At 42.7% G+C, this 20,095-nt stretch overlaps 1 protein-coding gene across 3 annotated transcripts in view; it reads left to right on the forward strand.

The window, feature by feature from the left end:
* RELN (reelin) overlaps positions 1-20,095 on the forward strand; it is a 285,563-nt gene that overhangs the window by 196,708 nt on the left and 68,760 nt on the right. For all 3 annotated transcript variants that reach the window (XM_081023370.1, XM_081023371.1, XM_081023372.1), the window contains 6 exons: positions 2,250-2,455; positions 3,270-3,441; positions 5,339-5,539; positions 12,346-12,581; positions 16,098-16,255; positions 17,132-17,339. In XM_081023370.1, the coding sequence (XP_080879496.1) occupies positions 2,250-2,455; positions 3,270-3,441; positions 5,339-5,539; positions 12,346-12,581; positions 16,098-16,255; positions 17,132-17,339 (1,181 nt within the window). The remainder of the gene's footprint in view (positions 1-2,249; positions 2,456-3,269; positions 3,442-5,338; positions 5,540-12,345; positions 12,582-16,097; positions 16,256-17,131; positions 17,340-20,095) is intronic.

The raw sequence follows: 20,095 nt of genomic DNA on the forward strand, positions 1-20,095 counted from the left end.
GTGTGTTGCCTTTGAATTGTTAAAAAAGGTTAGTTTATTTGAATTTTTGCTGATATAGGAAATGCATGTCTTAATTTCAATTATTACTAACAAATTTTGTTTTGTACCCAGCTTATGTAGGGAAAATGCTTTTGATCCAGTGGTGGAAGCTGCATATATAAGAGAAGGAAAGGCGATTTTGCTGATTCTCTTTCCACCCTTCCCCCCCCCCGCCCCCAGTTCCCAGCACACACCCTCCATGCTGTTAGGGAGATTTCCCCAATCCTCTGGAACAGGGGTGACACAGGGGCCTGTTCCAGGAAAGATGAGTCAATTTGAATTGCATCTTCTCTTATTTTATTGGGTTCCTCTGCTGGATCAAAAGCCATTGTGCAAACAGAACATCCACTCTGGATTTTACCTTTCACTCTATTTTAATTGTCTGTAATCATATTTGAAGAATGTTGTTCCTTTTAATTAGCCTTCCTTCTCATTTCCTTTGTGATTTCTGTAACTGGAGACCTTTTTTTAATTAACTTTAATTATGTACTGCCTCATCCCATTGATGGAGTGGTTTCTCATGTTAGAAGTATGACACAGACAGCTGTTCTTTCCGGCATTGTATAAGCTCTTCACATGAGAGATGGAGTCCTCTGTGCTTTCCTCGGGAAATCAGACCGTCCCCAAATGGATCCCAGCTGCTGGAAGCTTATGCATTCTACATTTGTTTATTTATTTTACCCATTTATAAACTGCTTCACAGCCTGAAGCCACCAAAGAGGTGTACAGCAAGGTAGAAATGAGATAAAATGCACACACAAAATACAGCTTCTGAAAATCATTTCTGCAAATATACAGTGGATATTCCATAAATCACTGGGTCACCTGAGGGAAACCCTTCTTAAACAAAAAATGTCTTCAGAAGACACTTGTCTAATTTCAGCTGGAAATTGATTCCAGGGGACTGGAGCTTCAACACTAACAGCCCAGCTTCTGGTTATAAACTTAGTGCCCCTTAGAGGAATAGGATAGTTTCCAGCAGTACCCCATCTGAGGGGGATGGTTGCCATGCAGGGCTCTATGGGACGCTTCCATCCCATGGGTAACTTGGTCCCAAGTGGTTTAGGGCTTTAAATGCTAAAAGCAAAACCTTTAACTCTGCCTGGTAGCAAAACAGCAGCCAGTGCGGCTCCCTCAACAGAGGTGTTATATGGTGTTGACAGGATGCTGCAGCCGACAAACTAGCAGCAGCCTAAAATGTGACTCCCCTACCAAAAAACTCCCTCCAAATTATTATCACTTCTCCACTAAAAAAATTGAGCTGGGGAAAAATTGTTCAAATTTTGCTTCTCTGTGACCAAATATTCATATGGTGATTCAAGCTCTGACTTTGGGGATCCAATGATGCTCCACCATTCAAAAACCAATGCAGGTATTGAATTAATTGTCTGAATGATAACTTTAAATAGGAATCCTTGCTCTTGGCAGGCAGATCGAGGTCAAATATACCTTCTTGTCCCCTGAAAGGAACATAATATGTATTTCTGCTGACTTTTTATTTTATTTTAAGTGTATCAGTCAGTTTAAATCCAAGTGATAAATTCTAGGTACTCAATGCCCACATAGATCTTGTCAGATGTCTGTCAGCAGGCCTTGGAGGTTTCTGAGGATAACTTCTGAAAGCTGTCATGGGAAGGCCATCATCAAAATGACAAATATGTTTTGACCTAACCAAATGGCTTTTGTATACTAAGCTCAGGATTTTTGGTTTTGAAATAGGCCTTTGTATTCAAGCTAGGAGAAATATCCCCGACTGTATACTCCTAGATGTATTTCTGTGTGTAAGTTCCTAACAGGGGGAGCTGCCTTACACTAAGTCAGGCTATTTGTTCTTCCAACCCAATATTGCCTACTTTGACAGACAATGGCTCTTTCACATTGTGTGCTTCTTTTAAAAGAACTTCCCACAGATTCCACCTGCTATTGTCCTCCCCTTTGTTTCATATCTGCACAGTCTATATCCCTACCAATAATATCAGATTGGTCCATTTACTGAGGCTTTACCATCTGAAGTACATACTGGCACCTTCAGTTTGTGGATGCCACGACAACACTTTGATAATCTCAGATTCACAATATCCACTTAATATCCCATACATTTGAAGTATAGAATAAGTGCCCCTGTTGTTGTTTTTTACTACAAATATTAGCTGTCTCAGTAGCTTTGTTTTGTGTCATCGCCCCCCTCCTTTGTCCCTTGCCTACTGTAGGCTGGAAAGAGGCAACTGGTCAGCTTGGATTTGGACACCGCGTGGGTAGACTTTGTCCAGTTTTACATTCAGATAGGTGGGGAGACTCCTTCCTGCAACAAACCAGACAGCAGAGAAGAAGGTATCCTGTTGCAATACAGCAACAACGGAGGCATCAACTGGCATCTGCTGGCAGAAATGTACTTCTCTGACTTCAGCAAGTCCAGGTACCAGTTCAGACCATGATGGGACATTTGAAAAGCCTGTTTCTGTGTATAGTGCCCAGCATTGCTAGCCATACAGTGGTGCCTCGCAAGACGAAATTAATCCGTTCCGCGAGTCTCTTCGTCTTGCGTTTTTTTGTCTTGCGAAGCACGGCTATTAGTGGCTTAGCGGCTATTAGCGGCTTAGCGGCTATTAACGGCTTAGCGGCTTTAAGAAAAAGGAAACAAACTCGCAAGAACTCGCAAGACGTTTCGTCTTGCGAAGCAAGCCCATAGGGAAATTCGTCTTGCGGAACGACTCAAAAAACGGAAAACTCTTTCGTCTAGCGAGTTTTTCGTCTTGCGAGGCATTCGTCTTGCGGGGCACCACTGTACTCTATCACTAACAATAAAAGATAAACTCAATGGATAGTGTGGATCTCTGTTTTGGATAGACTGCTGAATTAGAAGCATTCTAAGCCACAACTAAGCAATCTGAGCTCTCATATGATTTATCTGTTCATTTTCACTCAAGTGACATGATATTTTTAAGCAGCATTTTTAAGTCAGAGAAATGTGTCATGAAACACACACACACATTGTGAAATAATCCAAGCACACAGGTATTCTGTGTGTGCAAGCTCCCTAGCAGTGGCGTAGCGTGGGGGGTGCAGGGGGGGCCGGCCGCACCGGGCGCAACATCTGGGGGTTAGGGGGCGCAAATCCACGGGTTAGGGGGTGCAAATTACTTGCCTTGCCCCGAGTGCTGACAACCCATGCTACGCCCCTCCTCCCTAGTATGTAACCTTTTAAACGTGTTGGAAATATTTGCATCTAGATTTGTCTACCTTGAACTTCCTGCTGCTGCGAAGACACCCTGCACTAGATTTCGCTGGTGGCAGCCAGTGTTTTCAGGGGAAGGATATGACCAGTGGGCTATTGATGACATCATAATTCTGTCAGAAAAACTGAAGCAGGTCATCCCTGTCGTTAACCCCACTTTACCTCAGGTAATCCACAAGTGCAACTAATTAAGTTCCTGGGTCAAATGAAAATTCAACTAGAGATGCCATGGTAATACTCCAAGCTCTGTTTCCAATGCAGACATTGTACAACATGTGTGCCAGGCCCTCCTTATACCTGCTTCTATCAAATTTGATTTCTATCAGAGGGGAAAGTATTTGTGGCCAGATTTGCAAACTCACAAATGCTTTCTAGAGGAAATAATACATGCAGTCGTATGTGTGACATGCTATTTTTATTTAAACAAATTTTAGCCCATTCTTCAGCCAAGACACCTAATTGTCAGTGCTTACATAGAGTCCTGCATGGCAATTTTAAACTGATAAGCCCCTGTCAGGCTTCCAGTTGCCCTGGACCATGGCTCAGTGTACTTTGTGGGGTTGATATTAAACAGCTGCAGGTTTTGCGCTCTCTCTCTCTCTCTCTCTCTCTCTCTGAACCCACACAGTTTAATTTTCTTTTTCTTTTTTTATTATACATTTTTATTAGTTTTTTAACATATCATTTCCAACAGTCATTTAACATACATTCTTATCTTATACAGTATTTTAGACTTCCGTCAACTACCTCTGAAGATTTCCCATTTTTTATCACTTCATCTGCATTTCTTAATTTCTCTATTACTTTTATTTGTCCTTAACTGATCATTCTCTTCATAGTCTTCCTTGTGATATTTCACATAATCCTCCTTACAAAACTTCTTGCAGTCCTACTAGCGTAATCTGTTTATTACAATTGCTTTTCAAATAGTTCAGATATTTATCCAGTCCTCTAAGAATCTCTGGTCCCGCAGGTTTCGAATCCTTCCTATCAGTTTGTCTAATTCTGCATAGTCCATCACACAATTTAATTTTCATCCATGTGGGTGAAAGCAGGTCACCTGATGTCATTGGGATTTCAGGTGATTGACAAATGGGTGGCCCATGGGGAGTGAGAGAAATAAAGACACATGAATATAGAGGGTCACAAGCAGTAAAATGGTTATAGCAACATATCTTGTGGGATGTTGTGACAAAAAGTCAAAGAAAGATTGTAAGGCAACTTTTGAAACTGAGTCCTTGAATATAACCAGGTGGGCATCTCAGTATATTTTAGTTGTGTGTCCCACTGATTTCAGTGAAACATATTTCCAAATAAAGACAAAGCAAATGAACTTCAGCCCTGATTGTGCATGTGTGTACTTGTATGTTTTTATATATACTGACTTCAGGCCTTTCCAGATTATTTTTTCTCTACAATATAATATATTTATTTTGTGGGACCAGTGTTGTCTTCTTTCTCTTATGGAGATATTACTGGATAACTCAAATTATTTCTCTAGCTGCTACATCTATTGCTTTTGCAAATACTGGGTAGGGTGTCGTTCCATAACTGCAAAGAACTTTTTTTAGATGTTGCTTGTATGATGAGAACTACACATGAACATCCCATTACCCTCACCTGTGACATTTAATGGATTGTTTGATTATTTATTTATTTTGGATGTTGTGGGCTCCCCTGCTGTGACTTTTGATGGGATAGTGTTTTTCCTCTTGATCATATGCAAGAGCCTTTGCATTTGAGGGCTAGCTCACACATTCATGTTCACCACCTGAGATCAAGTGATGAATGGGTATTCTCAAAACAGCACCAGTGATAAAACCTTCAGTTCATCTCAAAGTCAGTATTTTCCAATAGAGTTGGTTCACATATGCACGTGTGAACCAATCTCAAATCTGATTTAAGCAGAATTTATGTCCACATTAAAGTGGCGAGGATCACATCATAAATCTCTTTATATCCAAGTACTTCAGCTCAACTCCTTTGCGTATCAGGTTGCAAAATCCTCCTATACTAGACAAAATGAGACATAATTCTTTCTGTTTTGCTTTATATTTCCAACAGAACTTCTATGAGAAACCAGCATTCGATTACCCTATGAACCAGCTCAGTGTGTGGCTGATGTTAGCTAATGAAGGGATGCCCAAAAATGAAACTTTCTGTTCTGCCACCCCATCAGCAATGATATTCGGGAAATCAGATGGTGATCGCTTTGCAGTGACACGGGATTTAACACTGAAACCAGGATATGTCCTTCAGTTCAAGGTATACATCATTACAGCTTAAATTAAGAGAAAGCTAATTGCCCTGACCTTATTCAGTCAAGCATCTGAACCTATTCAGATTGTGATTCCGAGATGTTTAACTAAATGTTTACCTGTAACAAAACTTTCTCTTCCATTGGAATTCAGCCGTAATCTCTGGCCTTTATATGGAATAGGCCTTTGTTTAGCCACTTTCACCGCATTATACACCCCCCCCCAAAAAAACCCCCACACAAGATCCTCATCCAGGTTGATTGTTGTAGCAACGTGACTGTAAATATGAACAAGTACAACTGCAGTATACATTTCTGGGAAGTAATTACTTAAATTGGAGAGTGGTAAGGTCAGGGACGCGGGTGGCGCTGTGGGTAAAAGCCTCAGCGCCTAGGACTTTCCGATCGCATGGTCGGCAGTTCGAATCCCCGCGGCAGGGTGCGCTCCCGTTGCTCGGTCCCAGCGCCTGCCAACCTAGCAGTTCGAAAGCACCCCCGGGTGCAAGTAGATAAATAGGGACCGCTTACTAGCAGGAAGGTAAACGCCGTTTCCGTGTGTTGCGCTGGCTCGCCAGATGCAGCTTGTCATGCTGGCCACGTGACCCGGAAGTGTCTTCGGACAGCGCTGGCTCCCGGCCTTTAGAGTGAGATGAGCGCACAACCCTAGAGTCTGGCAAGACTGGCCCGTACGGGCAGGGGTACCTTTACCTTTAAGGTCAGCTCTTGCAAAGTGTGATGAAAAGACAGTCAAACCATAGTCTAAAAAAATGGTGGACTAGTTAGAGATTTGATTGGAATGAAATCTGAAGGGAAATTAGAGGACTATCAACTCTTGAGTAGGAACAGGAACAGGCCGGGGCGGGGGGGGGGGGGAGCCGGCTAGTGCCAGGTTTGCCTGCCATGATGTCAGGCAGTCGGGTATATTGAATTTTTAAACTTTCAAATTCCAAAAAGTTGTAATGTGACTTGGGAATTCAAATGATATTCTGGTTTAATTAATATAATATAATTTAGTTTTGCTTGGTAAGTAGAATGTGTGTAAAATTGCATAGAAATTATACCCTATAGTAATTTTATTTTTTTATTATTTTTACTTAGAATTACTTGATATTTTCAGAAGGTAAAATTAAAATTCTTTGTTTTTCCAAAAGAAGTTTATGTACTTCTTCATCTAACTGCCCTGAGATCTGCGGATGAAGGGCGGTCTACAAATTAAGTAAATAAATAAAAACATAGACTTACCAAGCTAAATATTGTCCAGTCACAAAAATAATAACAAGTTTGAATTCATCACACCAATAAAAGCCCCATATTCTAAAGACTTCACAGTAGAAATTTACAAAAATTTAGTTTCACCCCCTAAAATGACACACCCTAACTCTGCCTCCTAGGTTGTGAAAGTACCCCATGGCCTGACTATTTCTTAGCCAGGTGGTGGGACTTGTCCCCTCTTCTATAGTAAACATGTTGATTGTCCCTCTTACATGATCTTCAAGATTTACTGTCACCAGAGCAGCAAGTATTGCAGTCAGGGGAAATGGCAGTCACATCATTCCTGTAATGTCAGAACTAACTGTTAGACGAAAAAGAAAGTTTATGTGCTTTGACAAGCTGCTGTGTCTGAACCCTAATCAAAATTTTATTGAGTTTATAATGAAATCCCATTGTGAATTCTAGGGATCGACTGCGATAGAATTTTAATGAACTAGCCACAAGTACATGATCCTTACATAATTGGTGGATACAGGCGCTGAATAATTTACAAACAGAATTATTAAAGACATCACATGTTTACAGGCAGCTTTTCAAATATAATTCCCACCATTCTACAAATAGGGAAGTTGGCAAGGAGCCTGGGGATTTGTAGAATAATCTCATTCCGCTTTGACATTACATTGACGAAATGCCACGCAACCTGAGAACTGCTTTGTCTCCGTGTTCACTGTGGGTTTTTTGTGACACTCTCTTTAAAGCACTTCCACTTTGGAGTTACCTACGTGCATCACTTGCTTTTCCAAAGTGGCGTACAGCACTGCAAACTTCACAATGCCACTAATCCTGCTTTGGAATCAAAGTCAGCAGAGGTCTCTTCAAACTGTGCAAATACAGTGACCCCGAGGGGAAATTCTAAGCCTCCATCTCTTTCTGTTCTACTCTCTGGCTGAGAGTTCCTGTTTCCACAAGTGCTCAGTGCAAGGAAGAACAGAAATTTGTATGGATGGTAATAAAGCAGGGATCACTGCAGATGGTGACAGCAGCCACGAAATTAAAAGATGCCTGCTCCTTGGGAGAAAGGCGATGGCAAACCTAAACAGCGTCTTAAAAAGCAGAGACATCACCTTGCCAACAAAGGTTCGTATAGTTAAAGCCATGGTTTTCCCAGTAGTGATGTATGGAAGTGAGAGCTGGACCATCAAGAAGGCTGATCGCCGAAGAATTGATGCTTTTGAATTATGGTGCTGGAGGAGACTCTTGAGAGTCCCATGGACTGCAAGAAGATCAAACGTATCCATTCTTAAGGAAATCAGCCCTGAGTGCTCACTGGAAGGACAGATTGTGAAGCTGAGGCTCCAATACTTTGGCCACCTCAAGACTCCCTGGAAAAGATCCTGATGTTGGGAAAGATGGAGGGCACAAAGAGAAGGGGACGACAGAGGACGAGATGGTTGGACAGTGTTCTCAAAGCTACAAACATGAGTCTGACCAAACTGCGGGAGGCAGTGGAAGACAGGAGTGCCTGGCGTGCTCTGGTCCATGGGGTCACGAAGAGTCGGACACGACTAAACGACTAAACAACAACAATAAAGCAGGGGCTCCTCCAAACAAGCTGGTCTTCATCCTGATTTGCTTGCACAAAGCTTACGCAGAGGTTATGCAATATCCACCCTCGATTGAGCATTTGTTTTTATATGTTTGCTGGCTGGTTACATGACAATGAGCATCAATCCTGATTTGCTTTCAGGATATTTATACGTCTTCCTGTTAATCATTCATCCCATAATTTTCAGTGCATTTCCTTCTCAATTTCCTAACCTCATGCTAGGGTAAGATAGTACTTTAAACTCTTTCAATTGTGTGAACCTAGATTTCGAGCCTGTGCCTGAGAAATCCTCCCAAAAATAGTCTTTAGGGTTTACCCCTATAGTTGCTGGGGGCAGAGAACCTCAACAAGTACTAAGGCATTCAGTAGTATTTTTGTAATAGATAAAAATCTGTACAGAGCAAGTTTGCTTGAATTCTTGGGAGGAGGAAGCAAGCTTCATGCATGTCCAAACTCCGGCTGTGAGCAGGTCAGAGTGGGCCATCAGGCCCTCTGTAAAAACCATTATAGCTCATGGCTATAGCATGGCTCACAACTATAGCATGGCTCATGGCTCATGGCAGCAGCTCTAGCTCCAAACCTTTGCCTGGCTTGAATGGGACAGGGTCTGCTTGTTGGCATGTTCAAATCATTTCCACATATCTCTTCATCCAATTGCCGCCACCACCCCATGCACAATGACAATGAAAAGGGTATATAACATTATCAGGCCCTCACTTGCTGTAAGAGATTTGTGGAAGGAAAAAGTAGGGAGAAGCTTGGCTGTTGTGTTCTCCTCCACTTTGGAACTGCTACCTCATTCTCTGCAGCATAGAGATAACATCCAAGTGGAGGAGAGGAGGAGAAAATAGCCCAGCTTCTGGAGGGAAGTTTGTGTTGTGAGAGAGATTTTGGGCAAAAGATGCTGGAAAATTATCTTATCCCTTTCTCTCTCTTCTGCAGAGCTGCAGGTTTCCCTAAGCAGTTTTCAACCTGGGCAGAGACGCCTGAGTTGTATCCACTCTCACCCACCTTTGAACATGTGTTCCCCACCAAAAAAACTTAGGCTAAAATGAACCACATATACAGTACTATGCTTTATCAAGCAGCAATGGACTCAAAGCATCAGAAGTCACAGAAATATGAGGCTTTAAACATGTGGCCATTCGGTCGGCACCAAGATTGAAAAAGAAGATTCCTAAAACAGTATTCAAGAAAAAAGAATTAGTTTTATCTCAGGAACAAAACATGCACTCTTTGTGTTAATGGGTTGTGAGAGTCTTCCAGCTGGGAAGATTCACCACATGGAGTTTGGGGAGCTGGAAACCAGTGATAACCCCCTGCTCTTAAATTTTCTTTCTTCTAAATTAAGAAAATAGTGGACTAACCTAACAGAAAGCAAAGACTGCAAAATGCTTCTAAGTCCCTCTGAGGAGAATGCGGCCATAACTAGGGGACTTTCTGAAGTTGCTTGCCGTGTGACTACCAAGCTCGTTTAGAGCAAAGAGCTCTTAAAAGTGGTCACAACCTGTTCAATACAGCCAGTGTGGTGTAGTGGTTAAGAGCGGTAGACTCGTAATCTGGTGAACCGGGTTCGCGTCTCCGCTCCTCCACATGCAGCTGCTGGGTGACCTTGGGCCAGTCACACTTCTCTGAAGTCTCTCAGCCCCACTCACCTCACAGAGTGTTTGTTGTGGGGGAGGAAGGGAAAGGAGAATGTTAGCCGCTTTGAGACTCCTGAAGGGGAGTGATAAAGTGGGATATCAAATCCAAACTCTTCTTCTTCAATACATTGTATGGTAACCCTAGTAATGAGCTTCCCTATCTGTACATTTCCTTGAGGTCCCCAGACAGAAAAGAGGTTTCACTAGATAAGTGGGTAAAGTGATGGGGCAGTGGCACTCACCTGGCCTTCTGGCAGCTGGCTCTTTGCTGCTTACCAGGAAGCAGAGGGGGAGACATCAGGGAGTTTGGTTTGCAGCAAACATATCAGCAGGAACATCAGATTGGCCCAGCTGGTACATTTCCGCTACACCTACCTCCCCGCATAGTGACTCAGCTGCTCAGAGGTGAGGTGAGCGCCGCCACCCCACCAGCTGCCACTGGGTTTCACTTGGCATTAGCTGAGTTTTAACCTGAGTCTGGGCAAGCAACACATAACATGGCATGCCATGACTCCTGTCCCTTGTTTTGGATTAGCGCAACTGGAAACTGTTCTGCTGGAGACTCTTGTTTTTGCTCCCAGAGGCTTAATAGGATTTCTGAATTCAGCAAACAGCTTCTGATATATGTAAGTCAGATTAGCTTTTTGGTATGACTTATATTTTAAGCCAGGAGTGGCAACCATTTTGCCCCCTGGGGCCAGGCACGCACAGGTTGAGGAATTTGCATAGTGCAGCAGGTAATAATGTTCTGCATAGCAGAGAAAGCTTCATTTGTACATTCCCCCCTTCATTTGACAAGTTGCCCACACATTAGCGTAGCATTTCTATAAGGTTAATAGCTAGCTAAATCAAGCTACAGGTATTGCCTTAAGTACTGAAGGTTAACTAATATGCATTGTTCTTCTTTCAGTTGATTTGATGTCTCTTATTTAACTTTATCAAAAGCATGACTTGGTCTTTTTCCAAACCATTTGCTTACACAAATAATCAAGAGCAGGTTAAAAGCTGAAATTCTGAGAAGTAAATGCATAATTGTATCTGAAGTTTTGGAAGGGCAGAATTTGGTGAAGCACAGTTTCGATACTTCAAATGGGCCAGAGAGTTCATAGGTGATACACAAACGGCATCTACCTAAATATATTCCCTTCCCTCTTCCTCAGAACATAGGCACCATGACTGTCTGAAGTAAAGTGCACTTGCCCATAACATTTATGCTGTCTTTTTAAGGGCTACAGTTATGTGCACCCACACCTGGCCCGCCTCCTATATTTTGCAGGAGGTATTTATATTCACAATTAAAATGTATTCAACTGCTCTGGCGCAACAAATACCCTTTTTAAAAAAAGGACTTTTGCCACCAGGAAAGCGACAGGGAAATGCACTAATAAGTGTGGGATAAATTGTTGAGTGGTGGGAAGACATATAACTTCCACGTAAGCAAATCAGAATGAATAGTCAATAAAAAGCAAACACTGTATGACCCTGTAAGCTGTGTGCAAGCAAAGGTCAATGGATGCTCGATGAATGGGTTGTCTAGACAAGACTCTGAACACTGTAAGACTTACTTCTGAGTAAACATTCATAGGGCTATACTGTGCATTTTTGATACTTTGTTTACGCTGGAATGTTATGGTACTTTCAGTAAATGCTTTCCGATTGGGACAGTGCCCTACAACCCCCTGGAGATAAATACAGTGCTTCAGAATTAGTATAGAAACCACACAATACCCAATTACAGTGGTTTTCAACCAGTGTGCCATGGTACCCTGGGGTGCCTTGAATGGTGGTCCGGGGTGCTGTGGGCAACACTGGCCTCTGTCCCTCTTTCCTTCCCTCCCTCCTCTGATGCCTTCTTGCATCTCTGCCTCCCAAAGGCTTGCACAGCTGTTTATTGCAGCAGGCAAATGATGCCTCTGGGAGGCACCTGGGGGGGGGGGCAGCTCAGAGACCAGGAACAACAACAAGGGCTGCCTAGAGGACTCCCAATGAGAGGGTAGAGGCGAGGAGGCTGAGGGAGCACTTCACAAGGGAGGGTGTTCAAAAAAAGGTGAGAGGCTGCCAGCTCTGCAGGCAAGGGGTGACATAACTGGGCTCCTGAGCCCCACAGGAGCAACGCAGAAAGAATGTAGTTGGTTATGGGAGCCGTGGACTCAAAAAGGTTGAAAACCTCTTCAGAAACTAACAACATCCCCCTCCAGTTATCTGGAAGTTCTCTGACAGGCAGATTCATAAATGTAAATGAAGACATGAATAGTTAAGAAAAATAAAACACAGCATTACATCTGACATTTGCACTCCCTTCTGATTTTCCACCATTTCTGTTTCTGATTTTTTAAATTTTATTTTGCAGCTGAACATAGGTTGCACAGATCAGTTCAGTAGTTCTGCTCCAGTGCTCCTTCAGTATTCCCATGATGCTGGCCTGTACTGGTCATTAGTAAAGGAAGGCTGTTACCCAGCATCGCCAGGGGTCAAAGGATGTGAAGGAAGCTCCCGAGAATTGACTGAGCCAACCGCATATTACACAGGGGACTTTGAAGACTGGACCAGGATTACCATTGTGATTCCAAGATCTCTTGCCTCCAGGTACTGGTTGTGATGAACTTCTGGCGCATGGTGGTTTGTTTTTTGTTTGTTTGTTTGTTTCTATTTTAGGCTGCAAGAATCTGGCAGCTACCTCAATTTTCAGGCTATTGTTGAAGAAACCCCAGAAAAGTAGTTTCTTTATAAAATTAGAACAAAACAAAGCACAGCATTTTATTTTATTTTTTTAAAAATATCTTTTAGACATGCAAGCTGCAGTAAAAAGAAAAGAGCATGTTTCTGACAAATAACATTTTCTTCCTTAGTATTCCCTCTTTCTTTGGGATTATCACTTAGGTCTGGAAGGCTGGCTGGAGAGCGATAAGCCCTCTGAATAAAATAAGCCATATCAATAGGATTAATTTCATAAACAGTTACTCCTGGGTAAAGAAGCAGCAGAAGGGCATTTGAGCTACTGTGTAATGTGCCGTGTCATTGGCTGATGATGATGAGTGTTAGGAAGACTCCTCTGTGCAGAGCGAGCAAAACTCCGGTTCAGAATATCCAAAACATTCTCCCAGAAGGACTAACAATAGCAAGTGCCTACCCAGTACAGAGTAGATCATCCAGTGTGATTTCTTTGGCTCCTGCCTCTGTTGTGCCTGAAGTACTGCCGTGTGCACCATTTGCAGTCGGACAGCTGCAAGCAGAAACCAAATGTAAAATTTCTCCTCATTCTTAACAGCCTGACATCTGAAATATTTGGGGCCTCATGTCAGCACAACGCCACAGCCAGTTGTTTATTTATTTAGGGTGGCGTTCAGCTCAGTTTTACTCAGAGTATACCCATTGAAATTAATGAACAGGACTAACTTAGAGCTATTTCTTTCAGTTGGTCTGCTGTGAGTAACACTTAGCTGAGTGCCACCCTAAATAAAAACCTAACCAGCTGTGGTGTTGAATACCACTTTTCACTCTACGAAACAGCTTTTGATATGGGTGAATTAGTATGAATATGGCTTAAAAACAGTAAAAATTTCAGTTTAACTACCCCCCCCCCCCCCAGCGAGCAAGGTCACAGATGATGAAAGTTGTAGTCCAACAACATATGAGAATTCACACTTGGGAATAGCTGGGAAACTATGGCTTGTTGAAGGAAACCATGGTTTCTAATCCTGGATTATCAACAAACCAGTTTGTTTTGATTTTCCCCAGGTCAGACATAGAAATAAACTTTGGTTAGTACAGGCCAGGAACAGAACCACAAGCAGGGAGTTTGCCTGTATAAAACAGGGAACAATGCTTTCAGTCTCCCCTGTGTGACCATGTCAGTTGAGAAGAAGGGTGTGGGGAGCATTTAACATTTCAGCTGAAATAGTCCTTTGTGTGGCAACCTGTGAGCTCTATCTATTTCAAAGGAACAGATACTAGGGTTGTTAATGCATCTGGAAGGGAAACATGTAGTTGCAAGGGATTTTAAATGGCAATTAGGACAGGAGCTGTATAGAAAGCCGTATTAGCTCCAGAATCCCAAGCTACTGTATCCATTATAGATTCAGATGCTATTAGTCATTGCTTTTACTCTCTGGAAGTATGGCAATACTGTAGTATTTTGACAGGTAGGAATGGATTCCTTAGGTTCTAGGAAACAGCACCTTCCAAAACAGTCTCAGTGACTTTTCCAGAATTGAGATGGGCAAATCACAGCCTAAATTCCTTGTTCAAAGAAAAAGTGTGTGACATAGGTAGGAGTTTATCTTGGGACTCAAGCACGTATGCACATGGACACACTCCTTGTGCATGCTCATTTCATGAGTTTTCCTGCCCCTCTCTTCTCTTTTGCTAGCAGTAGTGGCCAAGATATTTTGTTGTAATGTGTGTGTGAGTTTTCAGGCTGGCTCCTTCTGTTACTGCCTTAACAAATATTTACAGTGCATGGCATGCTGTGTAGCAGGGGGAGCTGGTGTCTTCATGGTGAGAATGTATCAAATAATCAGTGTGTGCTGCAGTTTAAGTATTTTCCCCTTAATTAACCAACAAACAGAAGTGCCAAGTCACACAAAGCCGACACTAACGAGTTTGCTTTGCCCAACACAAATAGCACCAAATCAGTAGTGGCAGTCTGTTTAGCATTATGTTCTGCAAAATAATCAGGAATAGGAAGCAAAATCGAAGCAATATCCCCCAACCCAAAAAGAGTGCGGATCGGCATAATTAAATTCATTCCGTTGCCATTACAGATGGGGTACTGTTACCTCTCTCAATGTGTCAACTGTAACTGTTGTATGTTGACAGATTTACATCCCAGTGCTAAATATATTCCCTTGTAAGCACCATTAATAACAATGGAATTTGCTTCCAAGTTTTAATACATTATGGAATTATTTATTATGCTTTTCTCATGAGTCCAAGCCACTCAGAGAAATATGCATAGATTTTGCAGTTGGTTTTCCCAGCCACGTACTGGCCAAGGCCATATATTTAATTTCAGGGATTATACTGCACCTTGCACCACTGACCATTCTCTGGGCTCGTCCAGTTTCATGGCACACATGCCCAATTTAGATTATTGACTCATAGGAGAAGCTTTGTGCAGAGTAGAGAGGACAGAATTGAACTCGCCTGCCTGTACTACTGCTGCACATCCATATACTGATAAAGTGTTTGTATAGGCCCAGCATACATATGGTCAATAACATGGGCTATTTGCAGGACAAATCAGTTGTGCAATTTGGACTACTGGTGTTAGACTTGCATATGGCTTAAATACATAAAATCTAATATCTACATGAGTTCAGACTAGGCTTGGAGGCAAAGCAGTCATGCCCAGTGACAGGGTGGGTGGGCACATAGAGCCAGTATCACTCCACCTGGTGGGAAGATTATCTGCAGCTTCACCTGCTAAATGAATGGCTGCATTTAGATTTGCTGCACTAATGTTGTTCAATTGGACCACCATCATTTTAATGATTTACAACAAGTTTTGTTTAATATTAGTTATATAAGCATATGTTGTTGTTTAGTCGTGTCTGACTCTTCATGACCCCTTGGACCAGAGCACACCAGGCACTCCTGTCTTCCACTGCCTCCCGCAGTTTGGTCAGACTCATGCTGGTAGCTTCGAGAACACTATCCAACCATCTCGTCCTCTGTCGTCCCCTTCTCCTTGTGCCCTCCATCTTTCCCAACATCAGAGTCTTTTCCAGGGAGTCTTCTCTTCTCATGAGGTGGCCAAAGTTTTGGAGTCTCAGCTTCAGGATCTGTCCTTCCAGTGAGCACTCAGGGCTGATTTCCTTAAGAATGGAGAGGTTTGATCTTCTTGCAGTCCATGGGACTCTCCTATGTACAAATAAATACTATGTACATCTACATTGTGTGCAAGCCATTGCAGACCATTGCCTCATGGTATATGTTTAATAGCAGTAGCAGTGCATGCACATCTATTTGAAGACTAAATTTATTCCTGTTATCACAGAGTTCTTCTTACTATGTGGTATCTACTTTGAGAGCTTGTGTAATATAGTGTATCTTTCTGGTATTCCATCTAGTTTTCTGCTTTCAATATTTCTATCCATACAGTAAAACCAGATTCCGCTGGATCCAAGAGAGCAGTTCACAAAAGAGTGTACCCCCTTTTGGCTTAGATGGGGTATACATATCAGAGCCTTGTTCCAACTATTGCAATGGGCACGGGGATTGTATCTCTGGAGTCTGCTTTTGTGACTTGGGTTATACAGGTAAGACATTGGTTTATATAGAATTGCTGTGGCTATCAATACATAACATTCCGTTCGTTCATTTGACTGTGTTTATATTTGGGGAGGGAAGAGGGAACTAAACATTATATTTGGTAACTGTTGGCAGTGTGTGGAGCCTGAAACCATTTTTTCATGCACATAGCAGCTATAGCTATGTGCATGTAGGCATCTGGGAGAATCAGCATTGAGACTGACTAGTTGTTTGGCAAGGAGAGGGAACAGAAATCCAGCCTCCTGCTCTTGTTGCCAAACAGCTGATCAGCTCGCTAGTACAGTTTTTACAAGAGAACTACACACATGCAGGCTCCATAGCTGGATGAGGGATGGAATTGTGTGCCCAGCTCCACCTTCTATATACAAGTTTCCATCTCCAGCTAGGGCTATATTCACATATATTCAGCTTGCTAGACCATAGCATCATGTGGTTCTTCTTACAAGTTTCTGTGAAAAATTATGTTTGCAGTGCTTTGCTTTTCTTCTTTTCTTTTCCTAAAGAAAAGAATACCCAGAAAAAATGCTGGGCTTCTCTTCTGAGTCCTCAACAACAAACAAATAAAGGTGAAAAGATTCTTGAACAATAGCATCGCCTGCTCCTCCTTGCAACACACTTCAATGCCAGTGTTCATTTTGGATGTCTTCCACTTTGAGGGGGAGAATTGGTGTCAGAGAGAAACTTAAGTAGCAGGAGTGTGGGGTGTTTACAAAAATGACTAAATGTTATCACCCCTGAGCTTTCTGCAGAAGAAACTAATACATGTGATTCATGTAATGCTGCTTGCCAGTTTATTGACCTTTGCTACCCAGCACTATTTCAACAAAGAATCTCCCATATTTTTTTTCTTCCCCATCTTGAAGCCTCACATGGAACCTGTGTATCTAATGTACCTAACCACAGTGAGATGTTCGACAGGTTTGAGAGGAAGCTGAGCCCTCTCTGGTACAAGATAACTGGAGGGCAAGTTGGGAATGGTTGTGGGATACTCAGTGATGGAAAATCTCTTTACTTCAATGGACCTGGCAAAAGGGAAGCAAGAACCGTCCCTCTGGACACCACAAGCATCAGGTCAGTTGTCTATTCTGCTTCTAAAACCTGTGGGCAATACTGATCTTACTTTGCCATTAATTTTGCAGAACAACGAACAAGTTTCAAGTACTTCTCAAACAAACAAGGATTTTGAAGAACTGCTTTTTAGGTAGAGTTACAGTAATTTGAGGGATATAAAGTTACTTAGGCTCAAAAATAGCTTTTGTACTACATGGTGAAGCAATGGCATTTATCTGACCTGTCAGCAGCAGGAGGGAGAGTTGGAAGGGCATGGTGACAGGGAGGTCAGCACTGTGCAAACGCACCAGCAGGATCACTATATGAACTGTACCCGTGCATTTGCATAGAACTGACCTCCCCACTGGCTTGTCCCTCCGTGAAAGCAATAGTGACCATGTGCCTGGAGGCTAGGTAAAGACTGCTGCCACACCTTGCCAAAGTGAAATAACTTGTTAAAATTCAGAACAAGAACTCTGGCTATATTTAGAACAGTTATATTTCACTCAATGTGCATTTTGAAGACAAAAGTGCTTTCTTTTCAAACATACAGCGAAATCATGCTCAGCTTGCTTAATTCCAGTCTGTTTTAAATGCCAGTTCTATCAGGACTTCATTATATTGTGTGTGGATGATTCTCAGACTTTAGCAAGCCTCTTCATGTTCATGTGTGCTGCAATAGAACAGCCACCAAGAATACCTTGTTCTGTGCCCTTGTTTGCATCAGTGCACAAATGTCACTTGAGGAATCTCTTGACGGTGGCGCATGGAAAAGTTGGAAATAGGAGGAAACCAGAGTACAGATTCCAGAGTGTTGGTGCACTGTACTCCTCATGGTTCAATTGGTTCTGTAATGACCACAGAAACAGAGAAGACAGTTTTATTTAGAAATAATACTACATTTGCAACATACCCTATTGAAAAGCCAATTAATTTTGGTACAAAGGATGTTGTACTTCAACTGCTGTTGACTGCCTGGCCAACTTCTGTATCATCAACTTTTTGTGTCCATTCCCAGCCTTAAACCCTGCAGACCCAGGTCTTTCTATAAAAAATAATAAAAGCAAGCTACTCTTCCCCTTAATAGTGACCTATTAATGACACCTCTCTATGACAATATGCAGGTGCCAAAATCCTGTACAACTGTTAGTGGTACAGTTTCACAGACCTCCATTCCAACATGAAATTTCCAGCATGAATAGGTTCCTGGGGTACTGATGGTTGTATTAGTCTTCCTAAGCAGGCTGTGCATTCTGTCCCACTCATAATGCTGTGATGCTTCTTGCATAACACTAGTTCTGACTGCCAGTGACTGCCAGTCCACACTGACTGCTGGAGGCTCTCTGGGGTTTCAGACAGGGGACCATTCCAGCCCTATCTGAAGAAACTCTTTCCAGGTCTGTCCTCAGTCACCTCATTACCTTTCTTGAATGGCTGAGAATTTTGCCTGTAGCATTTCTGTCTTGTGGGCTGCCAATAGGCTGTCCAGATGAAATTTTATTCTATTCTTAATGGCTATCGCTTATGATTTTGTTCTCTGTCTGATCAGTCACTGCAGCCACATATGGGAGCTACCTGACAGCTGCAGAGGCTAGATAAGCATTGCAAAAGGGGTGGGTTTTTTGTTCCCCAGCAGATGACATCTGGCTTGTTAGCTGTAACCACCTAAGCTTTCATCTGTGCTGCAGATTCTGCAGCTAATGGCCACAGAAGAGTCTCTCTTATTTTGTTTGCAGACTCAAATCACCACAGATAGACTAGTCTTGTCAAAAAGTATTTTCTGTTTCTAAATCTATATTCCTGAAGTTTTAAAAGACTTTATTTGAAAAAAGAAAAGCAGTGCAATAAATCCTAAGAGGGCAGCTGAGGGGCTACAGAGGGGCAGTTGATGAGTCAAAGGAGCTCACCTACAGTTGGATACCCTCTGGCTGAGGCAGCGCCAAGTTCCAACATCATCCCTCTGCCACAGCCAGGGCTCCAGTGGTGGTGGGGACTGGAAAGGGATATGCTGGAGTCCCAGGCCCTCTTGTTTCTCCAACATATTCCCCCAAGTGGCTGAAAACCTGACCTAGCTCCCTCCCTCCTGCCCCGCATAGCTGTAAATGCAGCAGAAAGAACAATGGAACAAGTTGCCTCCCTCCATCTTCTTCCCTGGCTGATGCAAGAAGGTGGGCTTAGGCACTGGTTGATTCAGTGCCAAAGAACATATCTGTACCTCTCCACCCGGACCTCCCTTGGCTTGCTTTGTAAAAGGTAAAGGTAAAGGGACCCCTGACCATTAGGTCCAGTCGCGGACGACTCTGTTTTTGTTTTTTTTAAATGATATTTATTAAGAATTTTAAAGTTACAGGGGGGGGAAAGAAAAAAGAAAGAAAAAACCAGAAGAAAAACAAACCACAATCCAACAATACAAATTGATAAAAATCAAAATAATAATAAAAAAAGAACAAAGCACGTAACACAACACAGTCGCGGACGACTCTGGGGTTGCGGCGCTCATCTCGCTTTACTGGCCAAGGGAGCCGGCGTACAGCTTCCGGGTCATGTGGCCAGCATGACTAAGCCGCTTCTGGTGAACCAGAGCAATGCACGGAAATGCTGTTTACCTTCCCACCGAAGCGGTACCTATTTATCTACTTGCACTTGACATGCTTTCAAACAGCTAGGTTGGCAGGAGCAGGGACCGAGCAACGGGAGCTTACCCCAACGCGGGGATTCGAACCGCCAACCTTCTGATCGGCAAGTCCTAGGCTTTGTGGTTTAACCCACGGTGCCAC

This window comes from Podarcis pityusensis (genome assembly GCF_964106645.2).
Source record: "Podarcis pityusensis genome assembly, chromosome: 10".
NCBI classification, from domain to species: domain Eukaryota; kingdom Metazoa; phylum Chordata; class Lepidosauria; order Squamata; family Lacertidae; genus Podarcis; species Podarcis pityusensis.